The following is a 24,669-nucleotide window of genomic DNA, read 5'->3' as shown; positions in this document are numbered from 1 at the left end:
GGAGGAGGGAGGGGCGGTGAATAGAAGTACTCAAGCCGGGTGAGCGACACACACAGGGGATACCGTGTGAGCTTGCTACGCGTTGTTTGTGTGTGTACCGGAGAGCGAGAGCAGTTCGTTTATTTTAGTCTGCTTGGGGCCGATCGGAATACTTGAACTCGCAGCGACGTAGCCTTTGGACTTTTGTCGAAGCTTTTAAGGCGACTAGACGGAAGCACCTGTTCCTGTGTCGGCCGCTGAACGGAGACGGAGGAGCGACGTCCCCTTCAGCCCCGGAGCGAGTGGATGACTTCGGTGGATGAAGGTCTGTCTGGAGCCAAGAGGGGGGACGTGGAGGGTGGACCCCCCTCTTTACGAAGCGAGGTGAGTTATAGGACTTGAAGCTAGCTGGGATAACAAATGGCACTTGGCTCATCATATTCGACACTTAAAAAAAAAAAAAATTAAGAATGGGGCTAAAGTATTTTTTTTATTGTTGTATCGGAGTGGTTCGTAAACATATGATAACTTGCTGCCATTTTAGTTTGAATATGTTACATTATCGGTGCTTAATGCCTGTAGTATGACTGTCTAGTTCAGTTGTTGTGTCCAAAACATCACACAACACTTTGCTGTCTATTCCCTGTGTTCATCAATTAAACACTTCCTCACCGGGCAAGTAAATGTAACAAAAGCGTTGAATTGGAACGATAACTAATCGAAACAAAGCAAACAACACTGATAAATTAAAACTTGCACGGGGGGCGTATCTACGGCCCGCGGCCTCCTACAGGCCACAAGTGCATTTTTCTGGGCAGGTGTACACTTCTGGAAACTAATGAAACCTCAGAACTGTAGCCCCAAAAGCCTCAACACATTTCGCTGAACAAATGCTCATCATGTATCGGTAATTATGGGGTGAGTTTAGAGTCTGATTAACAAATTTATGAGCCCACAGAGTGGCGTACTTGCCATTAAATTATCAGGTTTAAAAATTAGTAAACTGGTATTTTCTGACCTGATGTTCGAAGCTGATCTTTCATCTGTGTTGGTCTTCCTTTAATAATTAGATCCTGTTTCGATTGGTAGTCCGTTTTTGAGATTTTTTGGATGGTTAGATGTAATATCTTCCATGTTTGGCCTTCATTTTGAGCAAAGTTGGATTATTTTTTCTTACAACCACACAAACAAGCTTGTATTGTCTTCCTGAATAAATTCTTAACATCCTTCCCATGAGAAGTGAGGGGGTAGGGGTCAAAATGATTATGATGAAGCAATTGACATGCAGCATTTTGTTGTCTTTTTAAGTGGTGTGTTAAGAATAAAACAATAATAATTGCTTTAAAAACTCAAAACACACCTTTTACGGCCTGCTAATTAACTTAAATGTTGCCCATATCATTTGCCATTTTATTTTGTTGTTTAATTGTTTTATGTAATGTAATAGATATCTTTGTTTTAAAATTCGAACAAAAAATTCAGGGAGTTCCCTGGATTATCAGTATATCTTAAAAAGTCTTAAAACTTAAACAAGTAAATAGCTCCATATTGTTTTCTACAGTAAAATAAAGTTTTCCTAAATTTCCCAAATATCTGGTATGTTGAATTTTCACTTACCGTAGTTTTAATTTCAAACGGAAATTGTAGAGTGTTTACAGGGTAAGCAGCATCTCTTATAAGTTTAAACTTTAAATTAAAGTTGAAAATTTAAGTAAATACTTCCCTGAAGTTTACACAATTTTAAATTGATCTATTATCGGCCATCAGATTTTTAAAAAAGGCGGATACCGATATCAGCTGGGTCGATAAGCGGTCCATCCCTAATTATTATTATTATTGAAATTGATGTACATTTTATTAATCACTTCGTGTAAACTGTCCCTGGAAATCTTGGGGCGCCAAGCAATAGCTTGTGTTTTGGTAAGTCTGCCTTTGTGAGGGAGAATAATGTCTGCCTCATGTCGTGCTGTCTGCTGTTTTATGCGATCAGCAAAACTCAATAACACACAAGTATGAAATACATTAGCATCACTGTGGAACATTTTAGCGTCTTTTAAAAGTGTGTGAAAACAATATAATGGTGACATGAAGATAGACAGAAATAGTGGTATTTCTTTTTCAATCCTCCTCAACCCAGTTAGTGAGGGACTGCACAATCTGAGGTGAGGTGAGGCTGCTCGCTGCCACATTTGGCATCTAACTCATGTATTGGAAAGACATTACACAAACTCTCCATTTTGGGCTATGAAATCATGGACATTATGGGATTAACAAAGAAAAAAAACATAAACATAAAAAGCATAGACCAAAGAACTAAAATGAAAAGAATGTTATTTAATCATTGTTGTTTTTTTTTAATTCTTTGGTGCATCCCATGAAAACACGCCCTGTCATATAAAACATTTGTGGAATCATTGCGTCACTTTTTTTTTTTTTTTTTAAATACATTTAGTATAAGACACAATACACTTTTTGTGACATTTTTTCTTTGTGTCCTGTGAGCTTTTTCACACGGAAAATGGGTGTCTTGGCTCAATAAAGGTTGGGAAACATTGATGTAGACAATACAAGGTAATGTAACATGTCGGACTACTCACATGGGTTGCGCAAGTGATACTCATGAATTAGTCCAAAAGTAGAATAGTGACATAAGTTAGTTACCATGTGATTGTCAATAGCAACATGTGACGTGTGGAATACTCCAGGTGCTGGACTGAATGTTACATAATGAGATTACGCCTTCACATAGAGCAGCATCATACAAAACACTCTTGTTAGTAGTTTGTGTTCTTCTCTCCCAGTCATCTTGTTCGGGTATATTCCCCTGTCGGATGGGATTATTACTATTATTATATTTTGATGTTCCCTGAAAGAAGATATGCAAACCACAAATGTCCAGACCGTACTCGGTGTGTATACTAGCAATTGAATAACTAGATTAACTGGCGCTACTGATCTGTAGTGGATGAATGGGGCTAATCTGGAGTTAAAACAGTCCTTCCTTTCTCACAGTTTCTTTTTATATCACCTGGCAGAATGATACTGTGAGAGAAATACTCTCCACACGAAACAACTGAGACTTCAATACAAAAGCATTCATATGTTCTGAGTCATCGCGTTTCTATAAAGTCAAACATTAACCTTCAATTTGTGCTTTTCTGCAAAGGAGTGGTTTGGCCTCGAAATAAAAAGAAGATGTTATGATTATGAGTAGGGGTGGGCGATCTGGCAAAAATATCATATTACGATTTTTAAAAAATAAAATCACAATCACGATTTTATCATGATTCTTTTTTTTACATTGTTTTTTTTTAAGACTAATTTGCACATTTCTGACCATTTTCCTCATTTTAAACACATAAAACATTTAAAATGTGTATAAAACTCTAAAAGAAATAAAGACATTTTAAGTCAGCTAAACTGAACAGGTTTTAATTTGAATAGTGAAATTTTTGAACCAAATGTGCAGTGAATGTAAACATAAAAGGTAACAATGTCAACATAAAAACACAGCTCGTAACGCAGGTCTAGTACTTTGAAGAGTCTTTTAAACCCCTCGTTTTCCACTGTTTTAATGGGATTCATGTCTTCAGCAAGGTAATAAGTTACTGCCTCAGTTACTGCTTTACACTGCTTGCTTGTTTTTTCATATGGAGTGCTCTTGTTAAATGACTCTTGTTACCGTGGGTTGCGTTAGCTCGGAGCTAGCGGCTGCCTCTGGCTACCATGTGTCCGTTTGCTTTGGCTGTTGACGCTGACGTCCGAACCGAGTCTCTGAAAACTTTGCAAACAAATGGTTTGCGCTTTCTCCTCCGAGGAAAAGACAAATCAAATCGACTCTATGGACGTGGAGTTTCTTTTCGGGACCAACTCTGCTTCGTGGGGACTTTCCGCTATAGCTCCCCGCTATACAAACAAACAGGGAGGCGGCTAGTGTCACGTACGGTGCACTGTGCGTGCTGTGATTGGTTGGTCGGGTATACGCGTCAGCGGTTTTGCGCCGTCATAGAGTTAAACCGTTTGGAATGTGCCATGTACACGATCAAACGATCTTTCGGCTTTACGAGATCGTGAACACGGACGTTAAACCGCTTAACGATCTAATATCGTCATATCGCCCACCTCTAATTATGAGCATAAATCGTATAATATTACAAGAACAGAAATTCTAATATTATGAGAATAAAAAGCATTAGTGTATAGCCGCGTTAAGATGATTATGGTCAAGTTACACAATTTAGTAATAGCTTTCCAACCAATGAAATAGTCAGTGTTGTTTCACACTATAATCATTTTGAACAGTTTGATAATACTTTGTGTCAACTGAAATATTTCCCGTGATGTACAATTTAGTTTTTCTTTCAGTGTGGCTCCTTCACACTTTAGTAGTCCCCCGACGGGATGAAAGGACGGAAGCGCTTTAAAAGGATGAGGAACGGACGGGGTCGGAGGACGATTATTTTTATGAATAAGGACGGAGGAACGAGGACGGAAGGGTAACCAGGTCGCGGACGGACCGTCAAAAAAAGGGTAAAGTGCCCAGCTCTGAAAATGGCTGCACATGTAAGCGAGTAGATGCAATGTTTTAAACGTATTTATATTTTTAGAATAAATAGTTGTTAGTCTTAAGTAAAACACATTAAGATAAAGACAATATGCACATTCAAAATATAACACAAAGTTTTGACATCTTGGGTCTGGTTCCCCTTTAGTGATTGTTTCTGTTTTTGCGAGAACATCGTGATCGTGCCAACATTTTCACGTGTCAGAGCACAAGAGGCAGGGCCTTGACCACCTGCTGAGGGGTCTGCTTCTGCACACAATGAAATGACCTCCATTCTGCAGGATGACAAAATAGTGCGTTGCCGGCAAGACAAATGTTAAATACAAACAAAGATCGGCTCTCCATTCTCTTCTTGGCACTGTGACATTTGAGGACACGGACACAAAATGCCTTGGCTATCAAGACGGCAGCCTTGAACAATTTATGTGACAGAGGAACCTCAGCTATTTGTGCTGCTATCTCTTTTGATGTGACCAAAGTATTCTGGATCTAGAGAGCAGAGTGGGAACTGATTGTTTGCTGTTTTGTATTGAATTACTTAACTGATGAAATAAGCAGCTGAAATGGTGTTGTAGTGTTTGCTGTTGTCTGTCCATTAGTGACAAAGGCGGGTTTTTGATTAAAATAAACTCCATTGTGATTTATCTGTGGTTAGTGTAGTCAAGTGTTGAACGCTATCATTATTAGGTCACGCTTTGAGAATGCATCATCATTCTCTGCCCGCTTGCAACTAAACTGTATTTGCAAAGGATGAACTCCCACCAATTGGTAGCTGGCAGAAAAAAAAAAACTGCATTAGTGTATTGGTAGTTGTGAGATTTGCCTCAAACACTGTCCACTCAGGTTGTGACTTAAACATGCTTTTATCTGGGCCAAGGTATAGAAAAATACCTCTGTGCTAGAGTGAATGATCCAGACGGCAAGTTCTTTGGAAAATTCTTTGGCGAGTGAACACGGCCCCAAAAAAGTATTACTGTGCTATTTCGGGGCTTAAAACAAACAACAAACCCTTAGTTGTTAGACTTCCTGTCTGTTTAGTGTTACCCCCATAATGCCTTCTTTGTGTTGATATAAAGTGTCTGTGTCGTGAGTCAGTAAACAATAAATAGCTCAACAGGTGTGTGCCACCCTGAGAACAAATGGACTTAACAGGCACACACACACACATATTGTCAGCGTCCTGTAAAAAACGGCAATGTCCAATTTTGGGAAAAAAAAAAATGTTCACGTTAATGCGATGTCTGTAAGGCAGAAACACCATTCACGTAAAAATAAAGGTGAAAAAATGGACATTAGTGTTTTTCACAGGACAGCGACGATATGATTAATTGGGTTACACTTATGCTTTATTTCAGCTAGAATCCGCAAAACACACAGTTTCTTTGATTCTAGCCAAAGGCATCGTGAGTGAGCTACGCTGCGATCAAAAGAGATTTGCTGAAATGATGTGGGAGATGTCACAAACAATGATTCAATGGTTGAATTTGTACTACATTTCTTTATTGTGATTATGACTTTACTACTGTGTGTGTTTGTGTGTGTGTGTGTGTGTGTGTCAAAAATAATCAAATTTGGGTCAGATTTGGTCATTTTGTGTTAAACAACCACAAAATTGGGTCATTTCTTATAAGACAACAAGCCTTGGAGGTTGGGTCAGATTGACCCAAGTAATCGATCAGTCCATTTTTGACCCATTTTTTTTCGAACAATACATTTTCTTCATTGTTCTTGACTTCTATAAAAGTGGGTCGCGACTGAGTGACAAAAGGCAAATGAGAACAGTTGAGAGCCACTAATCTAAAATATTGGTGGACCAACAAGGACAACCTTGGTGTTGTCAACACTCAAATCTAATTCCCAATTGTGTGAAGTGCTTATACAAATTTACAAACTTACTTGCTCACCTAAATCAGTAGCAGGTTTATTTTAAAACATTGTTACACTGCAGACATGCTTTCTTAGTGTTTAAACATTTACTAACAATTGAGGGAGTCCTGTAGTCTGTTTTTAACAATTATATTTTAGAAAAAAAAATCTGATAAACGTGTGCCTTTAAGTTGAAACTTTGTAGTCTCATCCTTTAGAATTTCTCTCTCCTAATGCTCTTGATTGACACTAAAATACCTTATGGCTAATGATTATCTGACTTATAAGCACCCTTTTGATCAGTCACAAAGTTCTCAGAACGAGTTCTCCCTTTCGGTCTTCGAATTGATTTCAGGTTTTCCTTGTTTAACGACCGCTCCGCACCCTCGGTTCTATTCGATATAGAACTGTGCACCACTCTGAAGCCTCTCCTGTGTTAGGTTTGGGTGTTTTAATTACCTTTAATGACTGCAAAACAGTAAGTACTGTACGCAAATCGTGGCCATCCCACTACTCGTCACCATGCGCTAATGAATCAACAGGGGCGTCATCCACTTAAGACATAAGACTGGGTTGCTATTCTCACATGTAGGAAGAAAGGGTCAAATTCAATCTGCAAATTTTTCACCTTCAGAAGTAGAATCAGTAGCCTACCAGAGGTGGAATGGTGGCAGTATAGGAATAGCGGAAAGCCTTGATGTGAAATGTTGACACCCGAGACACACACCCTGGTGTGGTGAGAGCGCTCCGTCATTGTCCCACAAGTATCAACGACGTCACACCAGACGCTGGCACAGACGTCGCCACGCAACTAATGATCTTTTTGTTGTAAGCCGTGCCCCTGTGCCAGCATACACAGGCACAGTCTCTGATACGCAGTTTAACGGAAAACCTGTGCGAAAGAAGCAAAACAAACACCCTCAAATAGATGCTACCCTTGTTCCACCATGAACAAAACAGTGTAACTGTAAATCTCACTTCATGGACCCTATTGTTCAAGAGATACATGCCTATTTGAACTCTTGTTACCCAAAACAGCACAGCTAGACACATAAATCAGCTAAAAAATGAATTCAATTGTGGAGTCTAATCTCATGTAAGATCGGCCTCAATGTAAGCAGTTGACTGCTAAGATCCCAATATCTGTTCTGCATCACAGGTCAAATAAAAATGAAGCCATGTCTTCCCTCGGGTTATCCTGTTCTTACCTGAGCAGAGTTTTGGTATGAATGCCTCCACACAGCCACCGCAAGCCCCTCCCTGTATTTTGCTTTATCCAGGCCAACATTCCTGGTAATCGTAGATGCTACATGTGTGCATTGGGACTCCATTGGAAACAAGCAAATGTCTGTGTGCATTTAAAACCTGTGCAAATACAACAAGGCTCTTTGTATGCTTGCATGCATCTGAGGTGTGTCAGAAAAGTTCCAGGACTAGTCTCAAAAGATACCTCAAACCCAGGCTAAGGGATTTCCCCTTCAGTGTGGGACGGACTATCAACCAGCACGTCTACAGAGAGATTTCGCGGCGTGGCGTCCGACAGTTCCCGGTCGAGTAGCGCATCGTTGTGCTGAAGCAACCTGCCACTTGGCCTGGCTCCCTATGATTATTTACCTCCTTCTCAAGCTCAAGGGGGGCCGTTAAGGGGACTGTTTTGAAGGCGTAGAGGACATCAAGATGGCTGGGACGACGAAGCTGTGAATGACTCTGGAAGTAACCTTCCAGTACTGCATGAATGTAACACAGATTGAGAAAGTGCATTAGACTCCAGTCCACGGAGATTACTTCAAAAGGAAAAATTTGTACCTGTACGAACTTTGTAGTTTGGATTTGAAATGTCTCTTTGAGACACCTGTCCCAGAGCTTTTCTGACACAAGTCACATACACTGTCAGGATGCAGACAAATGTTCTGTGTGGTTATATTACCTGCCAGTTTAGAAAGTAAGATATATTTAGAAGGCGGAAGATTGGGTTATTTAAGTTCTTAGAATTGTGAGTCAACAGTTCTTCCAGATTAAGTTCTGCCAGTTTTGATAAACTGATAGTGAAATATGAGTCCTGACTTTCTCTGTGTGGAGCGAGTGAAATCATCTCGAATGCTACACCGGCTTGTAATATGCGGAGTTCTCTTTTGCTGCCAGGGCAACCCTTGCTCCCCGACTTTTATGTTGTTGAGTAATATTGGTAAACAGGCAGGGGACTTTGTGACTGTTCAAATGAAGACGCTATCAACATACTAACAGGCTATAAACCTTTTTAAATCCCTTTTCAATTGAAATTTGTCCTTGTATAAATGTTTCATATTTTTACTCCAGAGATTCAGATTAGATAGATCAAAATTTTTCCCATAAATTACTGGAATACCAACAAACTACTTTACAGGTCAAATATGATAACACAGACAATCCATCAATTATATTAATAATTATACTGACTATGAATATAATTTCCTCTTTGTTCACATAGTATAAACACTATCCAGATGCCTTGCATATGCACTGTTCTGCAATAAAGCACATTCATCACAGTAATATGATTTTACTGTCAGTGGTCATTGATACTATCAGTTAACTACAGGAAATGGTTATAATGAGGTTGTGAAAACATTAGCTCATCAAATTTAGTTGCTATGCTTTCATGTTTAATATCAACTGTATTTTCGTTGTTAATACATTTTCATTTTACTGAGAAATCTTCAGCTAATATTACAAATTAAAAAAAAAATGATTCTAAAGAGATGGGGACAGTGAAAATTAAGAGTCAATTGCTTGGAATGAACTTTTTAATTGAAAAAGTTAATCATTGTTTTATCTGTTTGCAAGTCTAATCCCTAAAGCGGAGCAATTTCACTTTGAGAATTTTGTGGCCTCTTCTTGGACCCTCTGACTGGATTTGAAATGACAGAAGCACCCACTGGCGACAGCTACGCATGAACATCAGACGCGAGGCATTAAATGCACTTGCGAATATTTTGGTGTTGCCAACATTTAAATTGCCCGGCGGCGAAGAGGAGTGAATGCAGGAGAAGAGAGTTACAGATGTCGAAAAGGCCTTTGCAGTCCCATATTAACATTCTGCCGCATTTTCTCTCCTTATCGTCTTTGTTTCCCTCTCCAGCATCCATCTGTCTGTCCTCTTTCTCACTGCATAGTTCAGGCAGCTCAGCCAGTATTCCATGTGCTGTGCTGACTCACACTGTTTCCAAGCGTTCTGCATCCATCCAATCAATGCAGTTTATACAGGGTGTAAGTTCTTTCAGGTGACTCTTATCGACCACCGTGTTTTTTGTTTCCATAAACAGCCAATAAGTTGGTTGCCCCCCCAAATACAAAACAAAACAAGAAAAGTAAAAACATCCTGAAAAAAAAAATATCTGCTAATAGGTGAATCTGCGGCTGCCAAACCGTGAGTATGCAGAGGTTCACTGGATACATATTAGAGCATGGACTCGCAGCAGAAATCTCCACTCGTCATTTGTTGACGTCAGTAAGTTGCAATCAAATCGATTCTCATTTTGAAAAAAAACCCCCAAAAAACATGTAATATTTCAACAGATGAAAAATCAAACCCCTAACCCTAGTCACATTTACACGCATTTGAAGAAGGCTTGCTGAAGAAATGTATCTTCAATCTAACATTGCTATCTTTTAGGCCTGTATCTGTATTGGGGAAACAAACTCTGGGAGTCTGTGTTCTGCTTTTTTTCAAAGCTAACACAGCTTCATGTCTTAGAGCATTGCAATTTCCATTTCGATACTTGTATTGTTAAAGACGTATTCCATACTCACTGCCCTTATCTGTTGATACATCCATCCTTTACTTGCCGATCTTGTCAATGTATTGTCTAGTTGGCACCAGTGTTAGATAAGTTTGTTGGCAGATTCACATTAAAGTATCAAGGCATACAACCTTTGCATAATTACTTTCATTTTAATATGAACGAAAGTGTGATGTGCCAACTGGCACATCATATTTGAAAACAAATGTTGGTTAGAGATTTCAAACCTTCTTCCCGCACATCACAAATGGTACCACTTGACCACTTGTTATTGTTTTCCATCTAAAACGGTTGCCTCCTTATTACACCAAGCAAGTGTTTGCCGTTTCCTTGTAAGAGCTGTTGCTATGTCTCCCTCATCAAATAATCTCCATCTGGGACATAGGTGTCACCTGGAGACCTGGTATATGAATGTTAGGATGTTTGAGTAATAACTCTGAGCCCGAGAAGAAAATGTATCAGTCACGTGTTCACTCTCTGCTCTTTCTTGTTAACATCACAAACAGATGGGGCTCAAAATGCATGACACCATGACAGTCCGTTGTTTACACACCGCTGGTCGCCATCGGCTCTGACTGGGAATTCTAGCATCTTGAATTGGAACAAAATAGGCAGGCAGTCGAAAACTATCATAATAAAACCATTAACAGAAACAAGCCTTCTTCTCAGGTATCTCCGTGACAATCAACTGCGACTATCGTGACACTGAACCTCTAGTACCAGCTGGTTGAATACTTTCCTAAAGAAATTCACAACTATTAAATGTAATATCTGTATTAACTGCACAACATGTTCTCTTTGTTGAATGGCGACACACCCGCTGCATCAGATGCTTGTTGTAAACATTGGTGGCAGCGCTCATGCGAAACAGGAACCGTCAGAAAGCCTGCCAGGAGAAATGGCAGCGAAAATGCTTTCTATTGTTGCAGCACATGAATGAAAAAAACTCACCATCCCTAACATTTTCATCAGTAAAAGAAATATCTAGAAACTCTTTGAAGGTTTGTAAACATGGGATCGTGTTATTATTGTCGTGCCATCAACCAGGAAATGTTTCTGTGTCAATGATGTGGTATTTTACCGTTAATCAACATGTGACAACACTTTTTTTCATTTTGGTTGCCATATTGAGGTGTTGAGTGTCAGACACAAATAAACAGAGATGGGAAATACAGGTCTAGAAAGAAAAACCCTGCCAGAGCCGGTTGAGTAGAAGCACCTGTTGATAAAGCCAAACAGTGGCAGGGTTTTTACTTTCTGGACCTGCATTTCCTAGCTCTGCTAATAAATTTTCCTGGGAAATGCAACCTCACCTGACATTTGCATAACAAATGCAACTGTGTTTCCTTCCAATTGCAGTCGGACTGAGTACGTAACTTCAGTCAACATCCCATTTTTTGCACAACTTTCCTACTTTTTTAGTGTTTCTCCTTTTAAGGAACTTTGAATTGTTCTGTTCTCTGTTCAATCACATCACTTCTTCACCTGCACCTCCCCCCTTTAGCGCTGCTGTCTTTCAGCTGCTCAGGCATGCTGGGATAAGGCTTGTTGTAGCACACTAAATTGAAACATTTGAATGCAATGTGGCGGGACCTGTGGCCTATGACCCGTCAACCTTTTCACCCCGTCCTCATCTCCCGACCCCATCTTGGTTTTAAGAACATTCCCGCAGGGAGGGGATTTACCAAACATCTAATCCTCCTTAAAATGTGGTTTATAAATGTGGCCCACCCAAAACAACAATGTCCAAACATTTTTTTAAATGCCATACCTGAAGTGTCGAAGGAATGTTAACAAATCTCGCAAGTGCTTTACACCTCAGAAACAGGAAGGTAAAAGAGCATGGTATCATGCTTATTGTAAAATACACACATAATATATTAGTAAATACATCCAGGGATTACATATCATCTCTCACATCTAGTTTCACTTGGCTGAAAAATGTATCCAAATTTAAGGATTTCATATCAGTCAATATTGAAAATAAAGATAAAATTAAGTAAAACGGGACTATCCAGAGGAAAAATACTATTCAAATGATCAGGTATGGTAAAACTAATTTCCAAGGAATGTACGCAGTTTTTGTGTACATTGATGTGCAATGTTGTTTATATCCGTGCTGCTCCAACAGTGCACCGTAAATGTTTATTAGCATTTTATGCCACCTACCTGAAAGCAGCTTCTTCCTGATTGTTTTTCTTTCAAACATTTTATTGAACATATTTTCTATTGATACCAATCCCATGTCTATCGCAATACATATTGATGATTTGTCATCCAGCCCTACATAATATTTCAGTGGGGTGGCATGGCTCAGTAGGGTGGCATGGCTCAGTAGGGTGGCATGGCTCAGTGGTAGAGTGGTCGTTTCCCAACCCAGAGGTTGTGGGTTTGATCCCCGGCTATGGTGACCATGTCGAAGTATCCTTGAGCAAGATACTGAACCCCCAGTTGCACCTGATGCTGCGTCATCTGTAGGTAGATGAGGTACAGTGTAAAGCGCTTTGAGTACCCTATATAAGTGACAGCCCATAATATCAAACTTTAATCATAGGTTATATACAGATTTCACACTTGTCTATGATTTTATGTTGAAGTTTTGACTCTCCTTTTTAAATGATTCCGTTCTTCGTGCCTTTTAAATTGCCCTTCAGGTATTTAAATCATTCACTGCCATCGACATATTTATTTGTCTTTTCACAGTCCAGCCATTCAATCCCTGGAAGTTATTTATATTTCTTTCAATTTTTTTCAAACGTTTGGGTAAAAGATTGTCTGAAAATGTCTAGCAGTGAATGAGTTAATGTATTCATCGTGAGACTGAACTGATTGATGCCGTCATAATGCCTTGTTGGGGACCCGCTAGTCTGATTCAACGATCTTATACTGTCACCTCTTTCCGATTATCCTCCAGTCCAGCGAGGACGAGCAGCACTCTCCGGTCATCATGTGCACGCGGGCTTATCCCGACGCCTTACCCAGCAGCCCACTGTTCTCCAAAGATGTAGAGGAAGATGAGGGCAAGGGGAGAGACTCAGACAGAGATAGCGCAGTGGAGAGCACCCAAGGGTCTGACACCTCGGAAGGTCCCACCAGATTCGGGGATAAAGAAGACATCTTGGGGGATCTCTTCTTCCCCGCTGAGAAGTAAGATACATTTCATTTCTGATTAAGGTACAATACATGTTGTTGTTTTATTTGACCAACATTGCATTCTTTATTTGTGATGCCATCAGGACAAGCGGCACAAGCAACTCTGTGATTTCTGACCTGTCGACGCGCTCCTCGGCTTCCCTGAACGAGGAGCAGTTTGAGGACTACGGCGAAGGAGAGGAGCCTGACTATGCCCCCAGCAGTCCATGTCTAGACGACGAGACCCGCATCAACGGGTACTCTGATCTTGGCTCATCCGTGTCCTCGAGGTAAGAACAAGTCAGGGACACAATGCATGACGTTTCATGACTCAACATTTGAACAATCTAATGAGAGACCAGTGGTATCAAAAATGTTGCCTTTACAAACAAATAATAAAGCTTAGTGTTGATCAGGCATAGACAGTTGAAAAAAGTTCCAGAAATGAGATCGGTGCATGTTCTCCGCAACGCAGAGTGGCGCAGGTAATGGGGCTTGCGAAATTTGGTGCTTGCCGAGTGGAGTTCTTTATCCATTTTGCAAAGTTAATCTGCAGTTGTTCACCAAAAAGTGTTGTCATCACTGTTGACCTTAAAGTATCTCCACAAGAGCTGTCATGGCTCCTACTCCACCTGCCCGGAGGTTTAATGTCAGGCTGGTAAATTGGTATTGGTGTGTAGTGTTGGAGCATTTTTTTTCGAGTCAGAGTATATTGACAGACCTATCGTTTCCGCACCTTTAGGTCATCCTTAGAACTGTAAAAGCAGCAGTAGTTTCTACCAGATTTGATGTATGCACTATACACTCTAATTACCTGATTCATAGCTTTGGAACTTCTGCCCTCCAGACTACATTAATATTCACCAGTGCCTTTTGTTTAATGCGATTAAGCCTCCTGACAGATAAAGCGGAGAAAGCTGCTCTGTGTTTTTTTCACGCAGACAAAACTTATAAAATGAACTGGCTAGGAGAGATTTATATTCTAAATGAGGGCCAGATTTAGGAGAAGTCTTAGATTGCACATTGGGAGGGGGGGCATGGGAAGCAATTTTAAGTAAGTGTGGTTTAGTGGAAAGTAGGTTGAAGGTACAGTCGAGAACAAGGCCGAACAATATGCCAAGCAACTGCTCTAGGCGGCCAATTTATTTCTGGGCAAAAAAAAATGGATTCAATTAAATTTGTTGGATTAGATGCGATTGATTAAAAACAACAACTGCCACAGTATACCTGTGTAGTTTGTCAACTGTACTTTCTCTAATATTGGGCGTACCTATAATGGATGCCCAATTTAGTAGCTGGGTGCGTCCTCCACTTAAGGCAAATGCCTCCATCAAATAGGGACTTCTTCTGCCATCCAGAAAAAAATTGGGTAATAACTGTAAGATTTTGTTTCATGTACATGGTTGTTCACTAATATGCATTAGGTAACCTCTGAGCACATTGGAACTCTGTTGCTAAACATAACAGCAATGTACGTAATGTCTCTCAGATGAATTTAAGAGGTGAGTCTCACTGCATGTTGAGAAACAGGTTACCTGCACATTAGTAATGATGGTCTCATGTTATGTAGAGGCTGCATCTTTTTGGACAATTATCATTCTAGTTAACATTGATATGCGATTGCTCAGACATGTTGTGGTGTCCCATGTTTAAGTTCCTAGAACTACGCAACTTGCTTAACTCATTCAGTGCCAGACATTTCCAGACCTTCTTTTACCCTAACATTTGAAAGATATTTAAAAATATTTAAATAAGTTCCTAGGATTGAATGGCTGGACTGTGAAAAGACATATAAATATGTCCTTGGCACTGAATGAGTTGACTTGCGTAGTCTTTCTTAGTGTTTCATGTCTTTCTGCTGTTGTTTCAAACTCCAGTTTCACTTCGCATAATCTGTATTACACAGGTGGTTTAATACTATTAGTTCAAAAATTAGTTTTTACAATAAAAGCTTCTCCTTTATTTGGGGTGTACTTTGTCCCAAACAATTAATCTTATACAATGTGAGTTTAACATACAAATCAGATTTAAATTCTACAGCATTCATTTGTGTTTTTACATTGTATCAGCCTTTGATTCTTAGCCCAAAGAAAGAAAGAAAGAAAGAAAGAAAGAAGGGACCCATTTCACATGTCTACATTTCATGATTGCGCCTTGGCATAAGGATGTTAAATAAGGCATTAGAGTGTAAACCGCAACCTAGAAAATACACCTGTCACAGTCAAACGATTTCAAAGCGATACACCCTAACATCAAGGAACAGTAATTACAGGCAAGGTATGGAAAGACAATTACCGGTAGATCTGCAAGTGGGCGTGTAAGTGACCCGTATTCACATAGTGTTTCATGAATATAAAAGAATGTAGCTTTTGAACTTATGCCGAGATACCCAGTTTTGGCACTAAGGTTACAATTACATGAGAGTACTCTGTTAGATTTGCATGCCTCTTCTGGCAGCCTCATGAGATTCACTTTTGTGTGTCAACAGTGCTGGGCAGACCCCTCGGAAGGTACGTCAACATTACCCGAGTGAGATGGTGGACGTCTACTGTTCTCAGTGCAGCAAAAAAGTCAACCTTCTCAATGACCTGGAAGCACGTCTCAAAAATCTCAAGGCTAACAGGTAGAATGTCACTCTGTCATATTTGCCGTCTGTGCAATGTCCCTCTGTTGGGCTTACATGATACAGTTAAGCTAGTTAAATCACTGACCACAACTGGCGTAATGGAAGACTTTCAGATCAACAGAGAATGCACATAATAGAAGTAGCAATAAATCCCCTGTAGGTAACATAGCACATTTGTTCACATACGTTCTATGTCATTTAAAAGACAATTTTAATTCGAGCGAATGTTATAATTGAAACATAACCCTTTTGTACGTAACAGGTGCATTTCAATAAAATAGAACATGAGAGGAAAATTCATTTAGTTCAGTAGTTCAACTCAAAAAGTGAAACTCTTCTTGAATCATAAAAAGCAAAGGAAAGTACTTAGCAGAAGACTAATACCTATATAGTCGATATGAAAAAACACTTTGATTGTTCGTTGTAAAATTCTAAATTCACTATATATATATATAAATATGTATATGTGTGTATATATATATATGTATATATATGTATGTATATATATGTATGTATATATATGTATATGTATATATATATATATGTATATATATATATATATAAAATGTATACTTTTCGGGTAATGAACTAAGTAGAAGATGCCAGATGATATAGCTTGTCATCATCCATACTTAGTTAAATTTGACAGATTGTCGTTGACGCATATGCACTCACATACCCAGGTGTAAAGGCTTAATTGATTCTTACATAAGGCTATCATTCCCGCACTCACCTTATCAAGCATTGCAGCAGGGAATCTATTAATGGAAACACAATCCAGGATGACGCTTAATAGTCGTACCTGCCTGCATCCACTCGTTCATTTTGAATTCAGTGTGGGACTCATAGCTGACTAGGCAGAAAATCATTGCTCCATGCTTTTGCCTCATAAATAACAGAGCAGTCATGGGCAGAAAAAAAATGGTAATAAGAGGCAATTAAATGAAAATGCATCAGTTGGAGATTTAAGTGGAATAAGCTTGGTTGCATTGTAAGTCTCGTCATGTGTTGTTAATTTAATTAAAGTGGTCACACTGTCGCACGGATATATTTAGTATGTTGCATTGTGGCCTTTTCAAAGATGGACTCAAATGAGGTAAACATTCATAAAGTCATAAGGTCTTTTTTCCTGGGTTATTTCCATCACATGAACAAGTAAGAATAGACACTTCATATTTTCTCTCTTACCACAAACCATTTGAAGGGCTAGCTGCTGTTTTTTTCCCACTGCTTTGTTGAACTGGGAGATCTCTCCATGGCAATTTTACTGATAAAACTCTCTCTCACCTTTTTTTGGGTGCAGCCCCAACAGGAAAATCTCCAGCACAGCATTTGGGAGGTAAGAAACTCACTGTGTTCATGTCTTTCTATATTTGTGGAGATCCGTGGTTTTTTTTAGGACTTTTGAAGGCAAACTTTCTTGTGATTAAGGGCTATATAAATAAATTTGACTTGACTTGACTCTTTGGTCCAACAAATAGCAAAGGCAAGAAACGTTTGCCCATGGGTAATATAACCACACAATGATACGGCAGATAAGCATTTACTACTCCCTTATCTTCCAGTGTTGTCCTGAAACAGTCAGTTAATTACTAACTGCTTATTTCAATAAAAGCATGGACATCTCTAACAGGACGTGTTGTAAAATTGAGGCTCTAGGCTGCGCGGTCTGTTGGTCTGAGCTGGGTGAGATGTTTTGTATCCCTTTTTTCCAGCCGCACCAATTGAGTTATAGTGACAGAGTGAAAATGGCCTGTCAGAGCTGATCTATGTATTCAATATAGCATTTGATGCCTGCGCTGTTCTCTCTCTCTCTCTCTCTCTCTCTCTCTCTCTCTGTCTCTCTCTCTCTCTCTCTCTCTCTCTCTCTCTGTCTCTCTCTCTCTCTCTCTCTCTCTTTCTCTCTGTCTCTCTCTCTCTCTCTCTCTGTCTCTCTCCTTTGGTTCCTTCTTCCCCCTTTTATTGCCCTCGTTATCTGTTCCTCCTTTTAGTTTCCTCTTTTGAGATTCCCCAAGAATGAGAGTCTGCTGTTGTCCTTTAAAGGCGTGAATAAGACAATTGAAATGTCAGTTTAGACATAAAAACACCTTCTTTACAACGCTGCTAAAACAACGTGTGCTATTTTGAGTCTGTTTGCACCACTTTCTCTAGTTGACATTGGCCTCGGGTGTAGTCCTCGATCATTCTGCCTATCCTTGGAGAGATGTTTGTCCTGTCTTGCACTTTTTCTTCCAGTCATGCAAACACGCTAAAGAGCTCTACTATATAACACTGTGTGTTTGATCAGGCAGCTGCTCCACAACAGCAACTTGAGTAGCAGCAACGGCAGCACGGAGGACCTTTTCCGAGATAGCATTGACTCTTGTGACATCGACATCAATGAGAAGGCATGCTAATTTTTTTATTTTTTTTCACTCCATGGCTTCCTCTTACAGTTGTAATGGCGACTTTACTTTTTTTATGTTACTGTCAGTACAAAAAAGGCAGCTAATGGGCATTTCATAATTAACATTCAGGATCTGAGACTAAGGAACCCAAGCCAAAGAATATTCTGTACACGATTGACACTGATTAAAACGAAACTTGTGGGTGTTATAACAGCACTTCATAAAGTAAAAATTCATCCACCCATTTTCGATACCGCTTCACTCACCGGCAGACTTTGGGTGAGAGACAGGGTACACCCTGGATTGGTCACCACTCACCAGCTACGCATATGTGGTCAGAAAATAATGTTCAATTATTGTGTTCGGAATGTGGAAGGAAAATCTTTAAGCTGCTGTGAATGTGAGTGTGAATATTTGATTGGCTGGCGAACAGCCAATGAATGCCGCACAGGTTCGTAGTGTTTATCAAGCTTTCTGTCTTTGCCAGGTGAACTCTTTGGAGAAGAAAGTTGCAGAACTAGAGAATGAAATTTTGTTGAACGGTGATCTGAAGTCCAAATTGAAGCAGGATAACACTCATTTAGTACACAGGTATGTTCTAAAAGGATGTGCTACAAGTTCATAAGCTTTGAAAGCTTTTTTTTTTTTGCCAATTCCTAGTGTTTGTTAAAGGAATAATATTCATTTTTCTTTCAATAATCAAAGAGTTAATGAGCTGGAGGAGCAGCTGAAAGACCAGGAGACCCGCGAGAACCAAAATCTGCAGGGGGAGTTGAAACGACACCGAGAGGCCTTGGGCAAGATGGAGAAAGACAAAAACACAGAGATTGAGCTGCTGAACACTCGGTGAGAAATTCAGACAAGCATTTAGTTATTAGAGATGTGCATTGCTATCTTAATATCCCTGTCTTCCCTCTGATGAACTGATGATTGTTTATGTTTTCTACTTGTAGACTTAAGCAGCTGGAGGACGAGAAAAACGAAATGCATGTTAGCATGTGCAGACTCAAGTCGCAGACAGAGAAATTAGACGAGGTGCGCCAAAATATATGTGCCGTGTATTTGATTGGATGAGCTCCAACTGCATATAGGAACGTCTTTTTTTTTTCCTAGCAGTCCTAATCTTTTTTCCTATAACTGCAAAAATACACAAAAACTCAAAAGTACGTTTGTGCTTAGGAGAAGCAAAGGATGACAGACAAACTGGAGGACACCAGTTTGCGCCTGAAGGATGAGATGGACCTGTACAGGAAAATGATGGACAAACTACGGCAGAGCAGGCACCAGTTCCAGCAAGAGAAAGAAGCCATGCAGGAGGTGCGAATAAATATTTCATCACCGACAGTATCACTGACGTTACATAGCATTACTTCCTATATGTCGACACCTTTTGTGCAGCTGATCGAAGACCTGCGGCGAGAGCTGGAGCACTTGCAGCTCTTCAAGTTGGAGACGGAGAAGCCCGGACGAGGGCGCAGCTCTACTTCTAGTCTCTCCGAATACAACAGTAGGACCAGGGAGGTGGAGCTGGAGTACGAGGTCAAGAGGCTCAAGCAGGTACTTTTGAATGCATTGACAGCCCTACTGTATGTGTAGCCTGGTGTATGACATACTACCTAATTATCAGATGTATTTTATTACATTGAGTGAATTTCCCGCGTGGATAAATAGTCCCTGTCTGTCTGTCTGCTTGCCTATCTGTCGATTTGTCTAATCTATTGTATGATCAATTATATAAAGGCTTGAAAACAAAAAGTATAAAGTTTGGAACATAGATCATGCACCTTTAATGCTATTCCACTGTGTTGTGGTGATGTGAGGCCCGTTTAAAGGGGGAAATCAACCCAAACTTTTTTTTTTTTTCAAGAATAATGTTCTATGCAGGCCCACTAGGTGAAACACAGCATCCTGATTAATATTACGTTTGTGGAATATGAGTTAATCAGCAAAATCCACCCCTTTTTTGCCATCTCTGGGGTTGGCCATTTTGTCACTTCTGACATGACATCACAACTGCTCAGGGCTCAGGTAACGACCAATCATGACTCAGCTTCAGAAAACAGGTCATCCATTCACATTCACACTGTCACTGAATGGGAACTGAACTCAAGCTGCCTGACAACAGGCGAGTGAACCACATACATAATCATGCAATACTAGAAAATAACACATCTTATTTTGATCCTAGGGATCAGCTACAGGAGATATTTGAGATCAATTAATCAGTTACATTTTAAGCCTTGATATATAGCATTGTGAACAACTTTTTAATGTTCTTTCTCAGACAGCAGTTGATACTGAATTATCTCTACCTCTACAGGTTGCAAAAGTAGCACACTCAATTTTGACTCGATTGCTTCAAGACACGATTGATCGATAATCAATTTCACTGAATTCTTAATCATAAATAATCAAATAATCATTAATAACTGAAGTACATACACTTGTGCAGTCAAATTAATGCATTTCTAGAGCCCTTCATCATTCTTTTATCAGCACTTGAATCATTGAAACTCTGCAGGCCAGTGAGTTTGCCTTTAATTTTTGTTTGTTTTATGAATGAAGACTCATTCAGAAATGCGGAGTGTGTCCTGAGTTTCGAAATTGTGACGTGTTATTTGCTGTTTGAGCAAAGTGTACAGACCTGCTGTTCAGTAAACATTGACAGTACATTTTCAGATCTCCCCATGATTAGCTTTGTACAGGTGAATGTTGGAATTATTTTTCTCTACTACCTGCATTTACTATTTGAGTATATATTTGGTCAACTTTGTTATTTCATATTTAAGCTTTAGACAAACAAAGGCCACCTGGACGGAATAGGAAAAAAACACCCACTAAAGTGTCCCATAGGAAGAACCCATTATTCCATGTTTTCCTGCACCCTTGTGTAAATGTGTAAACTTTGTGTGTGTGCACAGCGATTTATGTCCCAGGTCTTTCTTCCCCCTGAATTCCAGCAGTTGGGGTTGTCGGGGGCACTGCTCCGTCCCGGTTCAATGGTAAAATTGCTTCCTGACCCATCCATTCGACATTAACCACTAATCTCGGTGGAGTAGAGTGAATGAACCTTCTCCAGCTGACCCCGAGCTCAGAGCTGCAATCCCCTTACTAATGATAAAGTAAAGCATACACGAAAAAGCAAACTCACTTGCTGGTCAGTGGTCCGCTCAAGGTCATTATGAAGCTTTTATAACACGCCAGGCAATGCAGGGTAACACTCATCACCTGCTTAATGCCCCGTAGGTATTGACTGTCTTAATAGATGTGCACTGCTTCCTTTGATGCAGGATGGCCAAGCAAGTGCAAGCAACTTTGCGTGAGGCTTTGTAGTGTCCGCTTCTTTCAACTACATCCCCGTGACCCGAATACTTACCACTTCCTCGTCCCTAATTGTCTGTTTCCAGGAGAACCAGAGGCTGAAGGAGCAGAACGACGAGCTGAACGGTCAGATTCTCAGCCTCAGCCTGTATGAAGCCAAGAATTTGTTCGCCACGCAGACCAAGGCCCAGTCGCTGGCTGCCGAAATAGATAACGCCTCCAGAGACCAGGTATTCTTTATAAAACGGTGTGTGTGATGGAGGCTTATTCCAAAATGAATTCAATTCAATTTCTCCTCAGAATTCTGCAGACATATAAAACAAACATATCAAAACAGCTAAACATAAAACAACAAAAGCAAAAAAAGAAAGTATTAAGTGTTAGAAGACAACACACATTTTTTCAGAAAAGGCACCTTTTGTGTTCTACCCACTGCAGTATGTCTAGCTCCACCATTTAGATCATACCAAACCGATGCTGGAACTCCAACATTTTGTCAAAATGGTACACGCTTTGATCAGTGATTTTGCCACCCTTTACAATTGTAGAAAATCAAGTTCACTGCTTGGTCAAAACGCTCATAAAGATACCTCATAAAGGTATGCCCAAAACTTTTAAAATAAGGTCACACGTCTTCTACAACCAAAAGATGTCCTGTTGCCTTAATTCAACTTGGTTGGCTTACCATGATCTTAATGATTGAGAATCTACTCAGACAAAAACTGTGTGTGGACACTGCAGTATTGCACTGCACAATTTCCACTTTGCTGCAACGGTGGTTTTTCTTGCTACTTTAATAAAATGTGCCCCCTTACCTGATCCACATGCGGAAAAGTGTGAGACACTTATTCTCCGACATTGTTGTTCGTTTTTTTTCTACATTTGAGCGAGTCTACTATTTTGGAAAACGGACCGCCTAAAACTGAGGCGATTTGAGCCAAGCCATTACTGTGCAGTGGAGAGCAGCAATAGATGAGTCAGCGCAGGACTGCACTGCCTGACATCTTTCCTCATCTGAGTCAATAGTGCAGCTATTATGCAATATGGAGATCATCACTAGGTCTATATCTGGCGCACCACTGACTTGTCACGTCCAAACCTGAATGAAAAGGACATGCGATTTCTGCATGTATTTGTCAAACAGTTCTTTTTAAATGTCTGGCTTGTGCTACTTATTTCCTCAGTTAATGGAAGCCCTGCAGGAGCAGGAGGAAATCAACATGCGGCTGCGGCAGTACATGGACAAAATCATTCTATCCATCCTCGATCACAATCCGTCCATCTTGGAGATCAAGAACTAGCAGTCACTCTGTGTCTGACGAGACTGTACAGAACATTTGACTTCCTGTTATGGAACATAACTGGAATATCTCCCCTTGCTGTTTGTGGATGAAAAACAGGGACATAAACAAAGTGACTTGATGGTTATGCTGCTGTGATTCCTGAACGTCATCTCTCCTTTTTCTACTCCCCGTCTGTGTTTGGGACTTGACAAAAACTATATTGGACTGTGTGCTCACTGGTTTGAAAACTGGAACCGCATATAGCCATCTTCTGCTGTCATGGTAGTAAAGGGACATTTCGCTCAGTGTAGGCCAATAGTTAAGCACTGTGAGACATATGGCCAGTGTACCATCATCCGATCCGTTAGTGGCTACATTTCTAGTCATGTAGGTAGAAAAAAAAATGTGAGTGATATATTTGGTACCGGCACGTCTTCAGAGAGGGATGCGAAATGTGGCAAAGGTGGTCAGAGAGGCCATGTGTCATCTTCCAAACCGCTTATCCTATACAGGGTCGCGGGGAGGCGCTGGAGCCTATCCCAGCCGTCAACGGGCGAAGGCAGACTACACCCCGAACTGGTCGGCAGCCAGTCGCAAGGCACACACAGACACCGCCACTGAGCGGGAATCGATCCCACGCTGCCCGCACACAACTCAGGCGTGTGTACCACTACACTATCAGTGACCTTGGTCAGGGAGGCCTTTAGAGTAAATTGAGTCATGGACCCAAGCAGAGGAGGGTTTTGGTGAAGTCAAATGAAGGTAATACATGTTTCCCCTTGAGAATGTCTTCCAGAAACCTTGCAGTGACACATACGTTCAGTTTCATCACATGTCGTCACTTTAGGGAGAGGAAGGTGCAGCCACCCAAGGAGTGTCTCTAAACTGGAATTTATGTCAATATGATTTTCTAGCATCTCCCGAATGCTGGAAAGGTGCACGGCTGCTAGCAATAATAAGTTCAACATAAATGTGATGAGGTGAAATGAATGTGACTACTTTTGTGTTGGCACAGTGGAGTGGTACTAAAGATAAGATGACGACACAACGCAAATGGTTGTGAAACTTTATTATAGTGTAAATATCATGAATGTACATGTCGATGTGTGAGAAGGGACAAAAATATGCTGTACTATGTAATTAACTGAAACTTGAGTTTTGCTTCCTTGCACAAAAAAATGGCTCGTTTTCCCTCCGCATGGTTTATACATTCTGTCTGTGCCTTGGGAGGACGGTTTTCAGAAGGCTTGCTCTGTCTTAATTACTTAAATGTTATAATTATATAGTGACCATTTGTAAACATGTGCCACCGGCTAGTCTTTTCAGGAAATCTATTTTCTACAGATCTTATCAGGAAAGAACACGCAATGGCTTAAGTGTCCTATTAGTAGATGCATAGCACAATGCATTGTGTGGTACCCGAGAAAAGGTTAGCATTTTTGTCAATTTGAAAAAAATTTATAACACTGGGGGTGAATGATTTTGTTGCATTTCTACATTTATTGCTCACAGAAAGTCCATATTGGTTTTAGTTTGCTTTATGGTTAGTAAACAGTCTTCCTTCTGAGCTTAGTGCTGAGCACATAGTAAACATTTTTAACTTATCCACAAGTACCTGCTTTTTTGCGTCTTACTGAACAAATGGTTTCACTTGGGCAGTTTGTACATTCTAGAATTGAAATTAAAGGAGCACCTGGAGCTAGTAAAATATACCACATTCATATCTTTGCGT

At 40.2% G+C, this 24,669-nt stretch overlaps 1 protein-coding gene across 2 annotated transcripts; it reads left to right on the top strand.

The window, feature by feature from the left end:
- Positions 1-24,649, top strand: rab11fip4b (RAB11 family interacting protein 4 (class II) b). Of its 2 annotated transcripts, XM_086034686.1 has the most exons (14): positions 1-363; positions 13,103-13,335; positions 13,425-13,610; positions 15,809-15,943; positions 17,250-17,285; positions 18,234-18,333; positions 18,821-18,924; positions 19,039-19,179; positions 19,287-19,368; positions 19,513-19,650; positions 19,732-19,890; positions 21,255-21,335; positions 21,741-21,884; positions 22,839-24,649. In XM_086034686.1, exons 1-14 carry the CDS (start codon positions 286-288, stop codon positions 22,953-22,955), a joined length of 1,734 nt encoding a protein of 577 aa, XP_085890812.1. In that variant the 5' UTR covers positions 1-285; the 3' UTR covers positions 22,956-24,649. The 2 variants fall into 2 exon arrangements, with proteins under 2 accessions (XP_085890812.1, XP_085890813.1); XM_086034687.1 differs by lacking the exon at positions 21,255-21,335 and having other exon boundaries at positions 4-363.
- Positions 24,650-24,669: the final 20 nt, after the last annotated feature.

This window comes from Filicampus tigris, chromosome 6 (assembly GCF_054856515.1).
Source record: "Filicampus tigris isolate MCC_2025a chromosome 6, RoL_Ftig_1.0, whole genome shotgun sequence".
NCBI lineage: Eukaryota > Metazoa > Chordata > Actinopteri > Syngnathiformes > Syngnathidae > Filicampus > Filicampus tigris.
The sequence above is the reverse complement of the archived record's forward strand: the minus strand, read 5'-3'. Positions and strand labels throughout refer to the sequence as shown.